The sequence below is a fragment of the Choloepus didactylus genome, chromosome 2, assembly GCF_015220235.1.
Source record: "Choloepus didactylus isolate mChoDid1 chromosome 2, mChoDid1.pri, whole genome shotgun sequence".
Lineage (NCBI taxonomy): Eukaryota > Metazoa > Chordata > Mammalia > Pilosa > Megalonychidae > Choloepus > Choloepus didactylus.
In genome coordinates, this window is record NC_051308.1 from 117498074 (window position 1) to 117516129 (window position 18056).

At 42.7% G+C, this 18056-nt stretch overlaps 3 protein-coding genes across 4 annotated transcripts; 2 read left to right on the plus strand and 1 right to left on the minus strand.

Moving 5' to 3' along the window:
* The first annotated feature begins 1349 nt into the window (after window positions 1-1349).
* RBM8A (RNA binding motif protein 8A) lies at window positions 1350-3267 on the plus strand. Of its 2 annotated transcripts, none has more exons than XM_037826154.1 (6): window positions 1350-1482; window positions 1774-1833; window positions 1956-2030; window positions 2193-2329; window positions 2645-2781; window positions 2902-3267. In XM_037826154.1, the coding sequence occupies exons 1-6, from the start codon at window positions 1416-1418 to the stop codon at window positions 2945-2947; spliced, it is 522 nt and encodes a 173-aa protein (XP_037682082.1). In that variant the 5' UTR covers window positions 1350-1415; the 3' UTR covers window positions 2948-3267. The 2 variants fall into 2 exon arrangements, with proteins under 2 accessions (XP_037682082.1, XP_037682081.1); XM_037826153.1 differs by having other exon boundaries at window positions 1353-1482; window positions 1953-2030.
* LOC119526764 (gonadotropin-releasing hormone II receptor) lies at window positions 2589-7934 on the minus strand. The gene is made up of 3 exons (XM_037826155.1): window positions 7141-7934; window positions 4306-4516; window positions 2589-3799 (listed from the first exon to the last, which is right to left on the minus strand). The coding sequence occupies exons 1-3, from the start codon at window positions 7648-7650 to the stop codon at window positions 3387-3389; spliced, it is 1134 nt and encodes a 377-aa protein (XP_037682083.1). The 5' UTR covers window positions 7651-7934; the 3' UTR covers window positions 2589-3386.
* Window positions 7935-8273: 339 nt separating this feature from the next.
* On the plus strand, window positions 8274-17454 carry PEX11B (peroxisomal biogenesis factor 11 beta). The gene is made up of 4 exons (XM_037826161.1): window positions 8274-8377; window positions 9159-9274; window positions 9674-9875; window positions 16305-17454. The coding sequence occupies exons 1-4, from the start codon at window positions 8322-8324 to the stop codon at window positions 16708-16710; spliced, it is 780 nt and encodes a 259-aa protein (XP_037682089.1). The 5' UTR covers window positions 8274-8321; the 3' UTR covers window positions 16711-17454.
* Window positions 17455-18056: the final 602 nt, after the last annotated feature.

Here is an 18056-nt window from a genome sequence, read left to right on the forward strand (position 1 = left end):
GGGTAGAGAAGTCCCCTTTGGGTGATAGCAGTATTGAGACCTAAAGGATAAGGATGAACCAGCAATATGAAGAACTGTAAGAACATCAACTACAGAAAATGCAAAAGCCCTGAGATGGAAAAGAGCATGCTGTGGTTGAGGGAAACTGTACCAAGAGCTTCGCTTAACTGGCAAGGGGAAGAATGTGGTAGGGGAAGAGGTTGGAGGCACAGACAGAGCAAGCTATATGATCTTGAATTTTATTCTAAGTACAACCAAAAGTCAAGGAAAGGTTTTTAATAAAGATGTGACCAACTGATTTTTTTAAAGATCACTCTACTTACTGTGGAGAATGGATTAATGTCTCCTAGATGCAATACAACTGCTTAGCCTCAAAAATTAGGCTTAAAGGCTCAGTTCAAATGCAAAGCTTTCCCTCATATGGACCCTCCTTAACCCCAGTCCTATAAGAAACTTGCTTTGCACTGCCAGAGCACTTTGTGATAGCAATTATCACTTTAAAAATATATAAAGTGATTGTTGATGATGCAATTATTTGTCCCTCTATTGCCAGCACTTCGTCTAGTATTAGACAAACATACACAGGCATTCAAAATTGTTTGATTAATAAATTAACAAATAAGTGAACCTATTGTTGAAGGCCTACAATGGGATTCCAGAATTTGGGGCCCATACGGGTTTTGCCTCAACTCCTGGAAGTTAAATACCTGTACCATCCTCAAAAAAAGCTAAAAGCTCACTTTGTTTAAGGCCATGTTTTTGATTGTTTTTAATTCCCAGAGGTGGTAGGGAGAGTTTGGGAGTAATATTTAAATCACGTGGATACCTGTGTCTCGCCAAGTATTTCAATGGTAACTAAGTTTGTTAGTTTCCCTTAAAAGAGAAATTTTGTGTGGCAGTACGTTCCAGAAGCAGCTTTTTGAGCTTTTTAAACTATTTTTTTTTAAACTGCTTCTATCACAGATAGGGTTGCTTAGCGGAATACGGTACAGCCCCAGAAGTTTTGAGGGGAAAAAAACTTTCTTCAACCTCCATTTCCTAGTTTGGGCTGAAAAGCGACAGAAAGCAACCCTCTCATAGATCAGGCCGGGCCTCATGGACAGCGGTATTTCTCATCGCTGCAGTGGTTAAGGGAAAGCCACTAACTCCGCCTAACCCCCTTATCTTCCCCGCCTAGTTTGACCCATACAACTCGGCCGCTGTCAGCATGCGACCTGCTCAAGATGGCTACAGAAACACTTCCGGAATCTTGCCGAACTAGGTCCGCCTCCATTTATGCATTTTCACTGCGCCAAGGGCGGGACTTAAGAGTTAGTCTTTGATTGGTCATCTTGACTGGCGACGTTTCCCCTCCGCGACAGTTTCCCGAGGTGCCTAGTCCCTGGGCGGCACAGACGAGTTAGAGCGAAGGCAAGATGGCGGATGTGCTGGATCTTCATGAGGCTGGGGGCGAGGATTTCGCCATGGATGAGGATGGGGACGGTGAGGACAATGGAGGCGGCTGCGGGAAGCGGGGAAAGTGCGAGTTCAAGTTGTAACAGGAAAACAATATCCTTTCTTCTCAGCAGGGAGGATGGGAGCCAGGGAATCGGGTCTCGGTTGGATTAGAGGCTCCGCCCCCCTTGGATGGACTCGGGGCGGGGCGGGACGGGACCGGGAAGGGACTGGGACTGACGGCAGTGGGGCCCGCGTTTCAGAGTGTTTTGAAAAGGGGCAGTTGTTACAAATGGCTATTGTCTTTGTTACTCATTCCTTTTTCTTCTGGGGTCCCAGAGAGCATCCACAAATTGAAAGAAAAAGCGAAGAAACGGAAGGGTCGCGGCTTTGGTTCTGGTGAGTGTTTGTGCTGAAAATATAGTGGGGGCTCCGAGTTTTGGAGGCTCCATCCAGACACAGGCGGAACAGCGGACGAAGAGGGGAAATTCCAGTGATCTCGTTTATGTGCCTTATAGAAGAGGGGTCCCGAGCGCGAATGCGTGAAGATTACGACAGCGTGGAGCAGGATGGCGATGAGCCTGGACCACAACGCTGTAAGTGAAACGGAGCCTATGTGGATCTTTGTGTGAAGGCAGTTAGGAAGGAATAAAATAAAATCCAGTAGGAATGGGGTCAGAGATAGCTTATCCAAGCTCTGCAGTCACTTTTCTCTCCTGATACTTTCTGTCATGTGCTCAATCTCCCATCCCTCACAGCTGTTGAAGGCTGGATTCTCTTTGTCACTGGAGTCCATGAGGAAGCCACGGAAGAAGACATCCACGATAAATTTGCAGAGTATGGGGAAATAAAGAACATCCATCTCAACCTGGACAGGCGTACAGGGTATTTGAAGGTATCCTAAGTGACATTTCATTGCCTCTTTTCCTCTGTAACCCACAGACAGCATTAGTAGTTAATCCTCCCATGTTTGCTGTGCTTGACCAAGAGCAAAACTGAAATAAAATGATACCTGAAATTGATTTTGTTCTACACAGCAAAGAGACTGAGAGACAGAAACAGACATGTTGTATATACAAAATGGTTAAGTTTTTTTTTTTTAAGTTTATAGGTTTCCCTATTTAAATATGAGTTTAGATTTGTGAAAGAGGCTATCCAATGACACTTAGTGAAATAGGATTTTGATACCTGTTTTTTTCACTTCCTCAAGGGGTATACTTTAGTTGAGTATGAAACATACAAGGAGGCCCAGGCTGCCATGGAAGGACTCAATGGTCAGGATTTGATGGGACAGCCGATCAGTGTGGACTGGTGTTTCGTCCGTGGTCCACCCAAGGGCAAGAGGAGGTAAAATGGAGAGGGCAAGGGCTATCTTGGTGAAGGGAATGTAAGTGAAACAGAATAAGACCACTGTACAAAGTCATTCTGAAGGCTTCCCCCCTTACCCACCCTCTTTGTTTTCTCTAGAGGTGGCCGAAGACGCAGCAGGAGTCCAGACCGGAGACGTCGCTGACAGGTCCTCTGTTGTCAAGGTGTTCTTTCCAGAGATTCCATTTGATCATGCAGCCTTGGGGAGACAGGGCTGGGGTGGAACTTGGTGTGTTTATATTTAATCTCTTATCCTACCTGTTTAGTGTTTCCTTTGAATTATGAATAAATATCCCATTTTTGTTTTCTACATTTAAAATTACTCTCTTGCTCTAACATTGGAAGCTCTGAAGCACTATTTACAGTATGGCAGTGTGGGTCATTGTGAAGATACTTCTCCCAGGAACTGAATTCTGTATGCATTTCTATATTAAATAATGCTCTCAAGTCTCAGCTAGAGTCAAAGTAGAGGTACTGCTCTGTATTTTTTTTTCTTGGAAGCTGAGAGTGCACAGATAGAGATGGGATGTGCTTATGGTATTAGAGAGTAATTATTCCGTTTCTATGTCCTGAGCAGATGGATGTTATAGTAATGTCTCTTTCATTTCCCCTGCCTTTCTTGCCACTACATTTGTTTGTACTTCCAGCTGTCTAAGGGCTTGAATCTCCTGTCCAGGTATTCTCCCAGACCCTCCTTCCCTTGAGGAGTCCGAACTAAGTTCTTGGCGCCTTCTTCGGCAGCCAAGGGTGAAGGCCCCATAGAGGAGAGGATCCAGAGGAGCATTGAGGAGGCCAAAGAGGAAAAGGATGTGGCTGAGGCTTGAAGGGACTTCAGTTAGCATGGTAGGGGAGAACCAGTACCACAGACCCAGCAGGTAATAAGGTGTCCAGCAGAGGACGAAGGTCAGCAAGACAAGCAGGGCCAGACGCAGGGCCCGAAGACGGACACGGGGGCGGTTGTCTAAGGAGCGGCGGAGGGCAAATTCACCGGCAGGGGCTGGGAATTTAGAAAATATGCTTAGTTCAGAACCATTCAGTTTCTGAACTGAGTATAGGGTGAACTGATGGAGGGGTAGAGAAAGTGAAATGAGGCTCTCCCCCTACCATTGGAGATAAATGCTGCTAGCTCCCTTCCACTTTCCCAGTCTGGGACTATATGATCCCTTCCCCCAGGAATTATGACAGACATGCTAAGGAAATGGTTTTGATTGAGGTGCTCTGCTCTGTGAAGCCACCTAGTATATACACCTTAAGACTTGATGGTATCAAAGAGTAAAAGAGAATACTGAACACCTTTCTCCCTAATCATTGCCTTGCTAACTCAACTTCAAAGGATGGCTAGAGGCTGGTTAAAACTGAAGGCATTCAGTAAAATTATCTCCAGCATATGATAGAGATAAGGCTAGGATCTCACTTGAAGTGACTGACTGACAGTAATCAGATAGATAGGTAAATAAATGAGGCTAGAGGGGTAGGATTAGGGCCTGGGGATTGGAATCTCACCATGGTTCCTCTTCCTTGTCTGGGGACTTGACACACTGAGAACAATGCATATATAACAGATGGCCATGGCAGTCAGTGGCAGCAGAAAAAGGCAGCAGAAGGTGAAGAGGTTGTAGGTGGTCTCTTGCCATCGATCCTTGAAGCTGCCTTTTGTGACACACTGAGTGAAGGGGACTGGGCCAGCTCGGCGGACGGTATAGAACAGAAACAGCTGGAGTAGAGTTGAGAAATATTAGAAATGGTCAGATACACATCCCTGCCCCCAACCTACCCACCTATGTCACAGTAGTTCCTCCCAGTTCATTTGTAATCCCATTTGGGCAGTGCAGTGCTCAGTAATAGTTCATTCATGGTGCCATTTAAAAAAGGTTACAAATGTATCTTGAAAATCTTCCCTTTAGGCTTGAATTTGGAGCTGACCATAATATTAAGTTTGCTAAATCCTGGATCTTACCAAGAATCCTGCTTTCTCAAGTACTATGCTAACATTGAATTTTATAAAAGGACGATATCTCTATCACTTCACCAACATTTTAGCTGAAATGATTTTTCTGGTGTGTCTGTGATGAATTCTGTGGGGAAAAATCTTGTATAAAATGGGTGCTGCTAAAATTTCAGGCCATTTTGCAGTTACTTTGTGAAGTGACCTTTAGGAACAGTCTTATGTACAGCAACTATAAGGGTAAAACAATGTTAAATAATAAAACTTAATATTTTCCAAATCATGTTGGCTTCCCCTTCCCCTTTTTGGTAAGTTGCTGGGGTTTTTGTTTCAATCGGTAAGGAATACCTTTCAGTTCATAGTCCGGGGTTAGTACCTTGGTTCCTGTAATGTAGACTGAGTCACTGTTAGGTTGATAAAGGCAAGCTTAGTAGGTATCAGATTCCTAGATACAAGACATTTGGAGAAGTGATTTCAATAGGTATGGGGGATGTTTAGGAAAGGTAAACAATATCAGCCTTATACATAAAATATTATGAGCTGCTTGCAGATATTTATGATCAGTTTGCTCCATTCTAGCTACTTGAGGAGTGGTGTCTGATAAGGGCCCTTCCTCTGCTCCTATCATGAATCCATATATTTTTCTTCTTTTAATGCTATATCTAGAAGTACATTTTGAGAACAGATTTAAAAACAGTCAAGGCTCTTGGACTTAAGAGTTTGGTCCATAGCCTGCTTCTACCTCTCCTTTCCCCTATTTTATATGCAACTTACCATCTACAGTAGAAGCTTTCCTTTCAACTACTCCTGATGCTTAGAAACTTGAGCCTACAAAAATAAGTAATTTTTAACTACATCCAATACTCCCTCACCATGCTAACACCACACTTAAAAAGATCAATTTTATATTGACTCATTTTAAATAGTTACAGCATATGAGCAATGCAGAATTTATGCAAGAGGACAATATTGTGGAACCAGAAGTAGCACCTTTTGCACATGTATCATACATGTCACTACCAGTTTGCCTTTGGAGCAAATAGAGATTGCAATCAGTTTGTCAGGTTGTAAGGAAGGATGAAATTCATCTATTCCATTATCTTGTGGCCATGGATTTCAAGTAATTTAGCCAGTCATTTAGCTAGTGGTAGAGCTAGACTAAGAAAAACAAACAAAAAACAATAAAGCAAAGTAAAAATAAGCAAAAAAATGCAAGAAAAATGCTTCTAATTCCCAATCCACATCTAAAATTTGCTTTAGGTAAACCCAACTTTTTAATTCCTATTGCACTGTGGCAACAGGCCTCTTTTTAAAGCTTGGGTTGTCTTAGAACTATAGTCGAACTAACATTTAGTAGTATTTTTAATATTTGGGGATTTAAGGATCAAATCTTAAATCGAATTTATTATGCATAATCATTCTAGAGATTGAAATCATATACCCTTCTTAATGTGCTTCAGAGATGCTCTATCTTTCCTCTTATAATGTGGTTTTTGCTTTTATTTTATTTTGAAGGAATTGCCCTATATTTAGCTTTCCTCTAGATTTCTAGGTCCTCGTCAATGTTGAGATTTGACTACCTGGTACTCAAATTCAGATGTTCCCCTTGTTTCTAGTTTTGACATCAATTTTACAATAACGTGGTTCTCCACTTTCCTTAGGATATAGTACAAACTTAATATTTGTGACCTGGCCCTAATTTCCCCTCCAGGCTTATTACCATTTTCTAGTCCCCAGTGTTAACAGCAACCACTTTGAGATCCTCTATCTTCCATGCTCCCCAGCATTCCTCTCACTTTACTTTGCTTACATCTATCAAGTATCATTTTAACATCTCTGTAAACCTTAATCTGACTGTAAGACTGGGTTGGTCAGACACCCCTCCGTTGTTCTTCAGCCCCTTATGCTTATCTTTAGCATAACACTTTTGACCGCACACTGTAATTGCCTACTGATTTGTTTGTCTCCTACACTAGGCTGTAAATTTCTTGAAGGCTGGACTTTGTTGCTCTGTCCTTGGCACTTGAATGTACCTGGAGATGACGAATATTATGTTTTGAATCAGTGAATAATTGTACCACAAAGTTACCCAGAGAGACATCACTGTCTCTTTTTAATAGACCCCATAAATGTTTCACCTTAGTTTTCGTGCACCAGTCTCCTAAAGGAGGTGGAAGCAAAGTGTAGTAAAGCATAAGCTGAAGGAAGAGGGTACTGCTTTAAAAAGTAGGCTCTTAGAGATGCAAGTTAACATGCACAGGATCTTAACTCATTTGGCTAGCCCTGAGGACCAATGGCTGATGGAGGCAGTGCAACACCTGTGACTACGAAGGCTCATGCTGTACACCCAAATCCCCATCCAGTCCTTCTCAGAGTTGGGGAAAGTCACTCACCTGGGGCAAGGCAAGCAGGAAACTAAGTCCCCAGGCTGCCCCCAGAAGCTTCCTTCCACCTGGGCGAGGTCCAAGTGGGTGGAGTACTGCTGCCTGGCGATCAAGCCCAATGACCACCGGCAGGAAAGCTGCGGCATACATGGCCATTAGTTTCAGAAACATGAGCATCCGACATGCTATGTCCCCAGCCAGCCACTGAACAGTGATATTCCATGTAGCATCTAGGGGCATAACCACAAAAGTGACCAGTAAGTCGGCAGCTGCTAAGTGGGCAAAGAGTCGCCGGACCGGAGAGGGGCGAAGCTGGCTGGGTTGCGGACGCGTCACACACCACAATACAGCCAGGTTCCCTCCAGCCGAAGAAATAAACAGCACAATGGTCACTCCCACTCGGACCTTGGCTGCAACTGAGAAGGTGGGCAACTCTGAGCCCTCCACTTCCACTCCTGATCCCGCCCAGACCTCGTCGGCCGCTGCTGACCCCCAAGGCGTGCCGTTGCCTACAGACATGGTGGCCTAGCAGGGAACCGGGCGGAGGTTGGGGGAGGGAGGATGAAGTGTGGGTATGAAGCGGTTAGCTTCGGCCACTGATTCTTCGCCCTCCCTTTTAGGATCCGGAGTTGGTTTTTGCGAATTTCGTCCACTAAGGCCTCTGTATTCTGGAGCAGGTCACCTGTCCGATTGTCAGGGTCCTGCAGAGAATGGGGATCTGGTGCTGATCATGCTCCCTTCCTCTTGCACAAACTAGTCACTGGGCTTCGGTCTTCTGCTGCCATAGATATCCTTAGCCCCCAGAACCCTGGATTCGGCCGGGCGAATTGTACTGGGGGTGGCCGCAGCAAGATCACTGCGGCACTTTCTCACCCCGCCCTCACCCCTGCAGGCCCCGCCCTAGGCCCGGAATCTTTAAAGGAAAATAAGCCGCTGGAGGCGGGCTGAGGGAAAAGATACCGCGGGATAAAAGTAGCGCTCTGATGCAGACATGCGCACAAGAGCACACAAGTGTAGGCTTGGAGACAAGCGCTTTTCGTCTTGAAGTTCCGCCTCAGGGGCCGGCTGCAGTTGCTTTTTTTTCTGACACTGTTTGTCCCTCGCGAGGCACTGTCTAAGTCGCCCAGAAGGCGTGACTAGGAGCGGAGAGCGGGGCGGGAACGGGGCGGTGGAGTCGGGCTGCAGCTGTCATGGACGCCTGGGTCCGCTTCAGTGCTCAGAGCCAGGCCCGGGAACGGCTGTGTAGGTGCGGCCCAAACTGGAATGTGGGGAGAGCAGGCAGAGGAAGACCCTCCTGAGGCGAAGTCGCTTAACACTACGGAGGTCAAAAAGGGTCAACTCCGGCTACGGGGGCCCGGACGGGCCGCGGGGCGCAGATTTGAGCCGGCCATGAGGAGATGATTTATTTCTGCTCATGAGAAATATGGGGAAACTGAGGCACGAGTGGGCCAGTGGGGAGGCAGCTCAGGGTTGCCTTGTCCAGATAGGACCAACATTTTCCTCCCTGGGCGATGGCGTTCGCCCCGCAGAGGATAGTGAATGGACTCTGTCCCTGGAGCTGAGACGGCGCTCCAAGTTTCCCTGTCCGCCTCCCCTGCCGTTACCCGGACACTCTGCCTCCATTCTATCTTCTGATCACAGTTTATCTGGAGGGCCTTGATGTCTCTTTCAAGAGACTGAAATCTCTTTCAAGAGATGTGCATCTATCAACTTTTCTGAGGAATAATCTCTTCCACTCTCCCCCGCTCACAGACACGCTCACACTGATGTGCCTTTGATGGATCCCCCAACAGTTTTACTTTCCTCTTTATGCCTCATTGTCCAATATTTTGTTTTCTCAAAAATCCTACTTTTAGGATTCTTTTTATCCTTAGGCCCTTCTCTTTCCCAGGCTGGAGGAGAAAGGGTAAGATATGAGCATGAAAAGGAGAAGAGTAGTTTCAAAATAGGAAAATGCCTTTTGGAGGGCATTTTAGAGGTGGAGATTAAGGAGGTCGTCACCTTACTTTGCTTGTCCTCTCCTCCAGGGCTGCCCAGTATGCTTGCTCCCTTCTTGGCCATGCACTGCAGAGACATGGGGCCAGTCCTGAATTACAGAAACAGATTCAACAACTGGAGGGGCATCTGAGCCTTGGAAGAAAGCGTAAGTAACTGTGCCTTTCCTTTGATCAACCCAACGTTTCCTCCATCCTCAGCTATTCTGTTAGTCCCCTTTCCTGTTTTTTTATTTTCTCTGCCAGTTCTTCTTCATTTGGCTCTGCACTTATCCTCTGCATGCCTTCTGATTAAGATAAGAAAATGGTAGGGTGGGGAGTGTAAAGGAATAATGGAGGTTTGGTGAGAAAAAAAAACTAAACTGGGACAAAAATGAATTAAAATTTGAAGTGAAAAAGAATGAACTGTTTTTGCTCTTTTTTTTCTGTTTGTTTTTGATGTTTCTGTCACTTGCTTGACTTTCACCCTCTTGCTTTCCCTTTCTATGTGTTTTGCCCTCTGTCACTCTGTTTCTAAATCCTTGCTTTTCCTTGCTAATCCCCACAAGTTCTACGCCTGGGTAACTCAGCAGATGCCCTTGAGTCAGCCAAACGAGCTGTGCATCTATCAGATGTTGTCCTGAGATTCTGCATCACTGTTAGTCACCTCAATCGAGCCTTGTACTTCGCCTGTGACAATGTCTTATGGGCTGGAAAGTCTGGACTGGCTCCCCATGTGGATCAGGAGAAGTGGGCCCAGCGTTCATTCAGGTTTGATATCCTTTCACTTCACAAGATTCTTTGTATTCTGCATACTGAATAGCTTGCTTCTTATGAAAGAAAGATCCTCTCTCAGAGTCTTCCCAGAATATACATACCTTAATCAATCAGTTGTTTTCTGTCTTCATTTAGATCTTAAACTATCAGAGACTAATGAATTGGGGCAGATGGAAGACAGACAGTCTTCCATGATCAATAACTAAGATTAGACAACATTAGATATTACATTACTTTAAGTATGCTTTCATCTATATGACAGATTATACCATCTCACTGCTCATTCATTCATTCCAAAAGTATATTTATTAAGTGCTACTATAGCCCAAGGAATAAAGTGAAGAGCCAACCAGATATGGTTCCTACTCTCATGAAGCTTTGTGGAAAGTTAGATATTAAAACACATAACCACTCAGATACATTTGTGGGAGAGTACAGGTTGTGATGAGACACTATAACAAAGGAGCTAATTTAGATTGAAAGGTCAGGGGAGAGCTCTTTGAGAAAATAATATTTCGGTTCACTCCTGAAGCTTGAGTAGGATTTAGATGAAGCAAAGAGTAGCAGAGAAGACTTTTCTAAACAGAAAATAGCATTTTCTAAGGCTTGAAGTAAGAAAGATTTTGAGGAAATAGAGAAATAGAAAGAAAGGCCGTTTGAAGGTAAGTATTGAGAAAAGGACATAAGTTGAAACTGATCCAGATCTTGTAAGGCCTTTTAGGCAATGGGAAGATTTTTTTTGTTTGTTGGTTTTGTTTTGTTTGAATTTTATTCTGAGGAATAATGAGAAGTTATCAAAGGGTTCTGAGCAGGAGCATGATTAATTCAAATTGTAATTGGAGAAGATCTTCCTTGCTGTGATGTGGAAAATGGATTGCAGTGTGTGTGTGTGGGGGGGAGATGCCCTAATATGGACAAAAGATGATGTTGACTTGGACTAAGGAGGTGGCTAGCAATGAAGGTGGAGAGAAATATAATTTGGGAATAAAGTTTTCTCTATACCTATCACCTGTATTTATTTTTTTACTTCCCTATGATCCTCTTTGTTATTTTTCATGATATTAGCGTCTTATTTCCTTTCCATCTCCTTTTCTGTCTTGCTTTTTTCTTAAGCTTTCTCAGTCATGTACAGCTGTAACATGACTTATACTGTGTGAAGGATGGGAGTGGGGGCGGGGTGGCTGGAGTGCTATGGAAAAGCAACACCCTAGAAGAATCTATATGCCATGTTCATTCATTTCATTCAACATATATTTGTTGAGCTGTTAGTATGTCGCAGGCTCTGGTCTAGACAGGGATGCAGTGGTAAAGACAAGCAAGGTCCCTGCTCCCCTGGAGCTTACATTGTAATGGGAGGAGACAGATTTATTTAAATAAACAATAAATAAGAAATATTAGTGGTGAGTGCTATGCAAGAAATTAAAATAGAGCCATGTACTTAGATTGGGGGGTCAATGAAGGCCTTTCCAAAGAAATAACATTTAATCTGAGACCTGAAGAACAAGAAAGAACCAGCCATGGAAGATTTGGGAGGGTGGGTGGTGAGCATTGCAGATAGAGGGACTAGATAGTGCAAAGGTTCTAAGGCAGGAACAAGCTTAGTGGGATCAAAATACAGAAGGAAACCAATGTGGTTGGAGCGTAGTGATTGAAGGAAAGAAGGGTACAAGATGAAGTTAGAGAGTCAGGGGCAAGCTCTGTAAGTCTGTTGAAGGTGTGTAGATGTTATTCTAAATGCGATAGTAAAGAAGCCATGAAGAGTTCTAAGAAGGGGAGTAATGATGTAATTTACGTTTATATCAGCTACTATATGAGATTAGATTGGTGGGGGTGGGGGTGGGGCAGGAGAGGCCACGGAGAGACCAGTGAAAAAGCTAAAGCAGTAGTCCAGGTGAGAGATGATGGTGGCTTAGACTGTGGTGGTGGAGTGTGATAGGTGGTTGGATTCAGGATATATATATATATATATTTTTTTTTTTAAATCATCATTTTATTGAGATATATTCACATACCACGCAGTCATACAAAACAAATTGTACTTTCGATTGTTTACAGTACCATTACATAGTTGTACATTCATCACCTAAATCAATCCCTGACACCTTCATTAGCACACACACAAAAATAACAAGAATAATAATTAGAGTGAAAAAGAGCAATTGATGTAAAAAGAACACTGGGTACCTTTGTCTGTTTGTTTCCTTCCCCTACTTTTCTACACATCCATCCATAAACTAGACAAAGTGGAGTTTGGTCCTTATGGCTTTCCCAATCCCATTGTCACCCCTCATAAGCTACATTTTTATACAACTGTCTTCGAGATTCATGGGTTCTGGGTTGTAGTTTGATAGTTTCAGGTATCCACCACCAGCTACCCCAATTCTTTAGAACCTAAAAAGGGTTGTCTAAAGTGTGCGTAAGAGTGCCCACCAGAGTGATCTCTCGGCTCCTTTTGGAATCTCTCTGCCACTGAACCTTATTTCATTTCCTTTCACATCCCCCTTTTGGTCAAGAAGATGTTCTCCATCCCACGATACCGGGTCTACATTCCTCCCCGGGAGTCATATTCCATGTTGCCAGGGAGATTCACTCCCCTGGGTGTCTGATCCCACGTAGTGGGGAAGGCAGTGATTTCACCTTTCAAGTTGGCTTAGCCAGAGAGAGAGGGCCACATCTGAGCAACAAAGAGGCATTCAGGAGGAGACTCTTAGACACAAATATAGGGAGGCCTAGCCTCTCCTTTGCAGCAACCGTCTTCCCAAGGGTAAAACTTATGGTAGAGGGCTCAACCCATCAAACCACCAGTCCCCTATGTCTGTGGTCATGTTAGCAACCATGGAGGTGGGGTAGGCGAATACCCCTGCATTCTCCACAGGCTCCTCAAGGGGGCACTACATCTTTTTTTTTTTTTACTTGTTTGTCTTTTTCTTTTTTTTTTTTTTAACTTTCCCTTCTTTTTTAAATCAACTGTATGAAAAAAAAGTTAAAAAGAAAACAAACATACAATAAAAGAACATTTCAAAGAGACCATAACAAGGGAGTAAGAAAAAGACAACTAACTTAAGATAACTCCTTAACTTCCAACATGTTCCTACTTTACCCCAAGAAAGTTACATAATATAGCAACATTTCTGTGAACTTGTTCCTACTATATCCATCAGAAATTAACAGACCATAGTCATTTCTGGGCATCCCCAGAACGTTAATAGCTTATCTGTTCTTCTTGGATTATTGTTCCCCCTTCCTTAATTGCTCTCTACTGCTAGTTCCCCTACATTCTACATTATAAACCATTTGTTTTACATTTTTCAAAGTTCACATTAGTGGTAGCATATAATATTTCTCTTTTTGTGCCTGGCTTATTTCGCTCAGCATTATGTCTTCAAGGTTCATCCATGTTGTCATATGTTTCACCAGATCGTTCCTTCTTACTGCCGCGTAGTATTCCATCGTGTGTATATACCACATTTTATTTATCCACTCATCTGTTGAAGGACATTTGGGTTGTTTCCATCTCCTTGGCAATTGTGAATAATGCTGCTATGAACATTGGCGTGCAGATATCTGTTCGTGTCACTGCTTTCCGATCTTCCGGGTATATACCGAGAAGTGCAATCACTGGATCGAATGGTAGCTCTATATCTAGTTTTCTAAGGAACTGCCAGACTGACTTCCAGAGTGGCTGAACCATTATACAGTCCCACCAACAATGAATAAGAGTTCCAATTTCTCCACATCCCCTCCAGCATTTGTAGTTTCCTGTTTGTTTAATGGCAGCCATTCTAACCGGTGTTAGATGGTATCTCATTGTGGTCTTAATTTGCATCTCTCTAATAGCTAGTGAAGCTGAACATTTTTTCATGTGTTTCTTGGCCATTTGTATTTCCTCTTCAGAGAACTGTCTTTTCATATCTTTTGCCCAATTATAAATGGGCTGTCTGTACTATTGTCATCGAGTTGTAGGATGTCTTTATATATGCAAGATATCAGTCTTTTGTCAGATACATGGTTTCCAAAAATTTTTTCCCATTGAGTTGGCTGCCTCTTTACCTTTTTGAGAAATTCCTTTGAGGTGCAGAAACTTCTAAGCTTGAGGAGTTCCCATTTATCTATTTTCTCTTTTGTTGCTTGTGCTTTGGGTGTAAAGTCTAGGAAGTGGCCGCCTAATACAAGGTCTTTACGATGTTTTCCTACATTATCTTCTAGGAGTTTTATGGTACTTTCTTTTATATTGAGATCTTTGGTCCATTTTGAGTTAATTTTTGTGTAGGGGGTGAGGTAGGGGGTCCTCTTCATTCTTTTGGATATGGATATCCAACTCTCCCAGCCCCATTTGTTGAAAAGACCATTATGGCTGAGTTCAGTGACTTTGGGGGCCTTATCAAAGATCAGTCGGCCATAGATCTGAGGGTCTATCTCTGAATTCTCAATTCGATTCCATTGATCTATATGTCTATCTTTGTGCCAGTACCATGCTGTTTTGGCAACTGTGGCTTTATAATAAGCTTCAAAGTCAGGGAGTGTAAGTCCTCCCACTTCGTTTTTCTTTTTTAGAGTGTCTTTAGCAATTCGAGGCATCTTCCCTTTCCAAATAAATTTGATAACTAGCTTTTCCAAGTCTGCAAAGTAGGTTGTTGGAATTTTGATTGGGATTGCATTGAATCTGTAGATGAGTTTGGGTAGAATTGACATCTTAATGACATTTAGCCTTCCTATCCATGAACATGGAATATTTTTCCATCTTTTAAGGTCCCCTTCTATTTCTTTTAGTAGAGTTATGTAGTTTTCTTTGTATAGGTCTTTTACATCTTTGGTTAAGTTTATTCCTAGGTACTTGATTTTTTTAGTTGCTATTGAAAATGGTGTCTTTTTCTTGAGTGTCTCTTCAGTTTGTTCATTTCTAGCATACAGAAACATTACTGACTTATGTGCATTAATCTTGTATCCCACTACTTTGCTAAATTTGTTTATTAGCTCTAGTAGGTGTATCGTTGATTTCTCAGGGGTTTTCTAGATATAAGATCATATCATCTGCAAACAATGACAGTTTTACTTCTTCTTTCCAATTTGGATGCCTTTTATTTCTTTGTCTTGCCGGATTGGCCCTGGCTAGCACTTCCAGCACAATGTTGAATAACAGTGGTGACAGCGGGCATCCTTGTCTTGTTCCTGATCTTAGAGGGAAGGCTTTCAGTCTCTCACCATTGAGTACTATGCTGGCTGTGGGGTTTTTCATATATGCTCTTTATCATGTTGAGAAGTTTCCTTCAATTCCTACCTTTTGAAGTGTTTTTATCAAAAAGGGATGTTGGATTTTGTCAATGCTTTTTCAGCATCTATTGAGATGATCAATTGATTTTTCCCTTTCGAGTTTTTAATGTGTTGTAATACATTGATTGTTTTTCTTATGTTGAACCATCCTTGCATGCCTGGAATGAACCCCACTTGGTCATGGTGTATGATTTTTTTAATGTGTCTTTGGATTCGATTTGCAAGTATTTTGTTGAGGATTTTGCATCTATATTCATTAGGGAGATTGGCCGGTAGTTTTCCTTTTTTGTAGCATCTTTGCCTGGTTTTGGTATTAGGTTGATGTTAGCTTCATAAAATGAGTTAGGTAGTGTTCCATTTTTTTCAATGTTTTGAAAGAGTTTGAGTAAGATTGGTGTCAGTTCTTTCTGGAAAGTTTGGTAGAATTCCCCTGTGAAGCCATCTGGCCCTGGGCATTTATTTGTGGGAAGATTTTTGATGACTGATTGGATCTCTTTGCTTGTGATGGGTTGGTTGAGGTCTTCTATTTCTTCTCTGGTCAGTCTAGGTTGTTCATATGTTTCCAGGAAATTGTCCATTTCCTCTACATTATCAGGATATATTTTGGAGGTAGAACAATTTATTGAGTGTGAACAACTGTTGTCAATGCTCTGAATGGATTAAAAATTAAAAATATAGACTTGATTCTTAAGGAATTTGTAATCAAACATATTTGGCGAGCTGTTTAATACCCCTGGGCTTAATTTTTTAAGAAATTTTTATACAAAAGGATTGGATTTAGATGACCCATACTGTCTTTGAGTCTCTGAAACAACCGAAGCTTGTTCTTTCAAAACAAGTTTGCATTATTATAGTTCAAGTTGAATGGTATATGCTAATGGGTTGCCAAGTGGAACCATGAAACCTGAGGTTTTTCTTGGGAGACTTTGTGATGCTCATGAATTTTAAGCCAGCATCTTAAGTTATACCTAGATTCATATTAGTTATAGGAAGATCAGAAGACATTTCTAAGGAAGGAAGAGGATAAGAGCATTCAGCTCTGGTGTTCTAAAGCATAATCCCTTTGCACCTGGGGAAAAGAAAGGGTTAAAGTGGGAATATTTTAAGTATATTTACATACCCTCACTGTTCCTTCTGCCCTTTGTATACCAGGTACTATCTGTTTTCCCTCATCATGAATTTGAGCCGTGATGCCTATGAGATTCGCCTACTGATGGAACAAGAGTCTTCAGCTTGTAGCCGGCGACTGAAGGGTTCTGGGGGAGGAATCCCAGGAGGAATTGAAACTGGGGGAAGTGGAGGGTCAGAGACTACAGGAGGAGGCCTGCCCCAACTGGTTCTGAAGCTTCGGCTCCGAGTCCTGCTGCTGGCTCGAGTCCTTCGAGGTCATCCCCCGCTTCTGCTGGATGTGGTCAGAAATGCCTGTGATCTCTTCATTCCACTGGACAAACTAGGCCTCTGGCGCTGTGGCCCTGGGATTGTGGGGTTTTGTGGTCTTGTGTCCTCCATCCTATCTATTCTCACACTAATCTGTCCCTGGCTACGACTCAAGCCTTGATATTCTGGTGCAGAATAAGGAGGGGACTGGAATTAGTGATATGGAATCTTAGATCATCCCTGACGTACCAGGTAGAGAGAGGAGCTTTGGGGAGGATGAGGTAAGGAAAAGGGATTCCTGAACTAAATAGTGTGATTTTCTGATATCCAGGTCTGCCTGAGCTTTTTTTCTTTTCTTCCTTTATTGCCTTGTGTGTCTGTCTTGACTCTTTTTACTTTGTCCCTCTTAAGTCTATTTAAGAGTCTGTTTCTATACATCTCTCTGTTTTACCTTCTCAGTCCCCTATCCTAGGAATGTAACCAGAAGTGGCATTACCTTTTGGGGAACTAAAGGGAAGGTATAAAGTTTTGTCTTAAGGTTCTAACTGCCTTCTTTGTCTCACAATGGTGGCTTGTGACACATTTTTTCCCCCTTCAGACTCTAAATCATAATTTTTAAGACTTTATGTTCCAGTGAACTCTCCTCCGTAACTCGGCTCTGGAGGTTATTTGATGCTTCCTCTTCTGCCCTTATGTCTACCTCACCAATCTCTTTCATGAGTTGGCCCTTACCCTTCACTCTACTCACTTCTGCACATTTCTCCTTACATTTTGATTTCAAAACTTTATTCCCTAGCCTGTTCTTACTTCTTAGTCTATCCAGAATGATGCTGTGTCCAGTATCTTACTGTAAATACTGTACAATGATTCTGTGTAAATAGCTGTGGCTCATGCCCAAGTTGTAGAGCAAGCTTTCCAGATTAGCAGATTAAAAATCAGTTTGCTCATCAACATATGGTCTGGTTCCTCATGGTCTGGTCATCTGAGATCCCTATTCCTGTAACTGTGGTCTGTACTTTCCATGGGATTGGCCACTAGCATCAACAGCCACAGATTTTTATTGAGCACCTACAGAGTGCAGGGCACAATATTAAATGGTAGAGAGACAAAGAGCTAAGGAGCTTCATGGTCCCAACTTCAAGGAGTTAACATCTTAGTTGAGGAGATGGGGTCTAATGCTAAAACATACTCCATACCAGTTCATAGTTTATAGTCCCTCCAAAAACTATGGCCACAAGGCAGCATAGGCTAAAAGCCACAAAGAGAACAAGAGAGGGGCTGGTAAGGCTTGGTTTGTGGGCTTTGTTTTCACATGTTGGAACCCACCAGGATGTGTGGGAAAATAATATCACTACTCTCAGGTTGGGATAAAGGTTAGAAAGTAACAAGAACCTATCTCTCACTCCACCTTCTATTCCAAACCTGAGGAAAACAACAAAGGGATGAAAAAAAGGAAGAAAGTAACAGCAGAAATGGTCAAGAATTGTGTTCTGCTTGAAGTTTGAGACGAAGCCTCCAGGGGGCAGC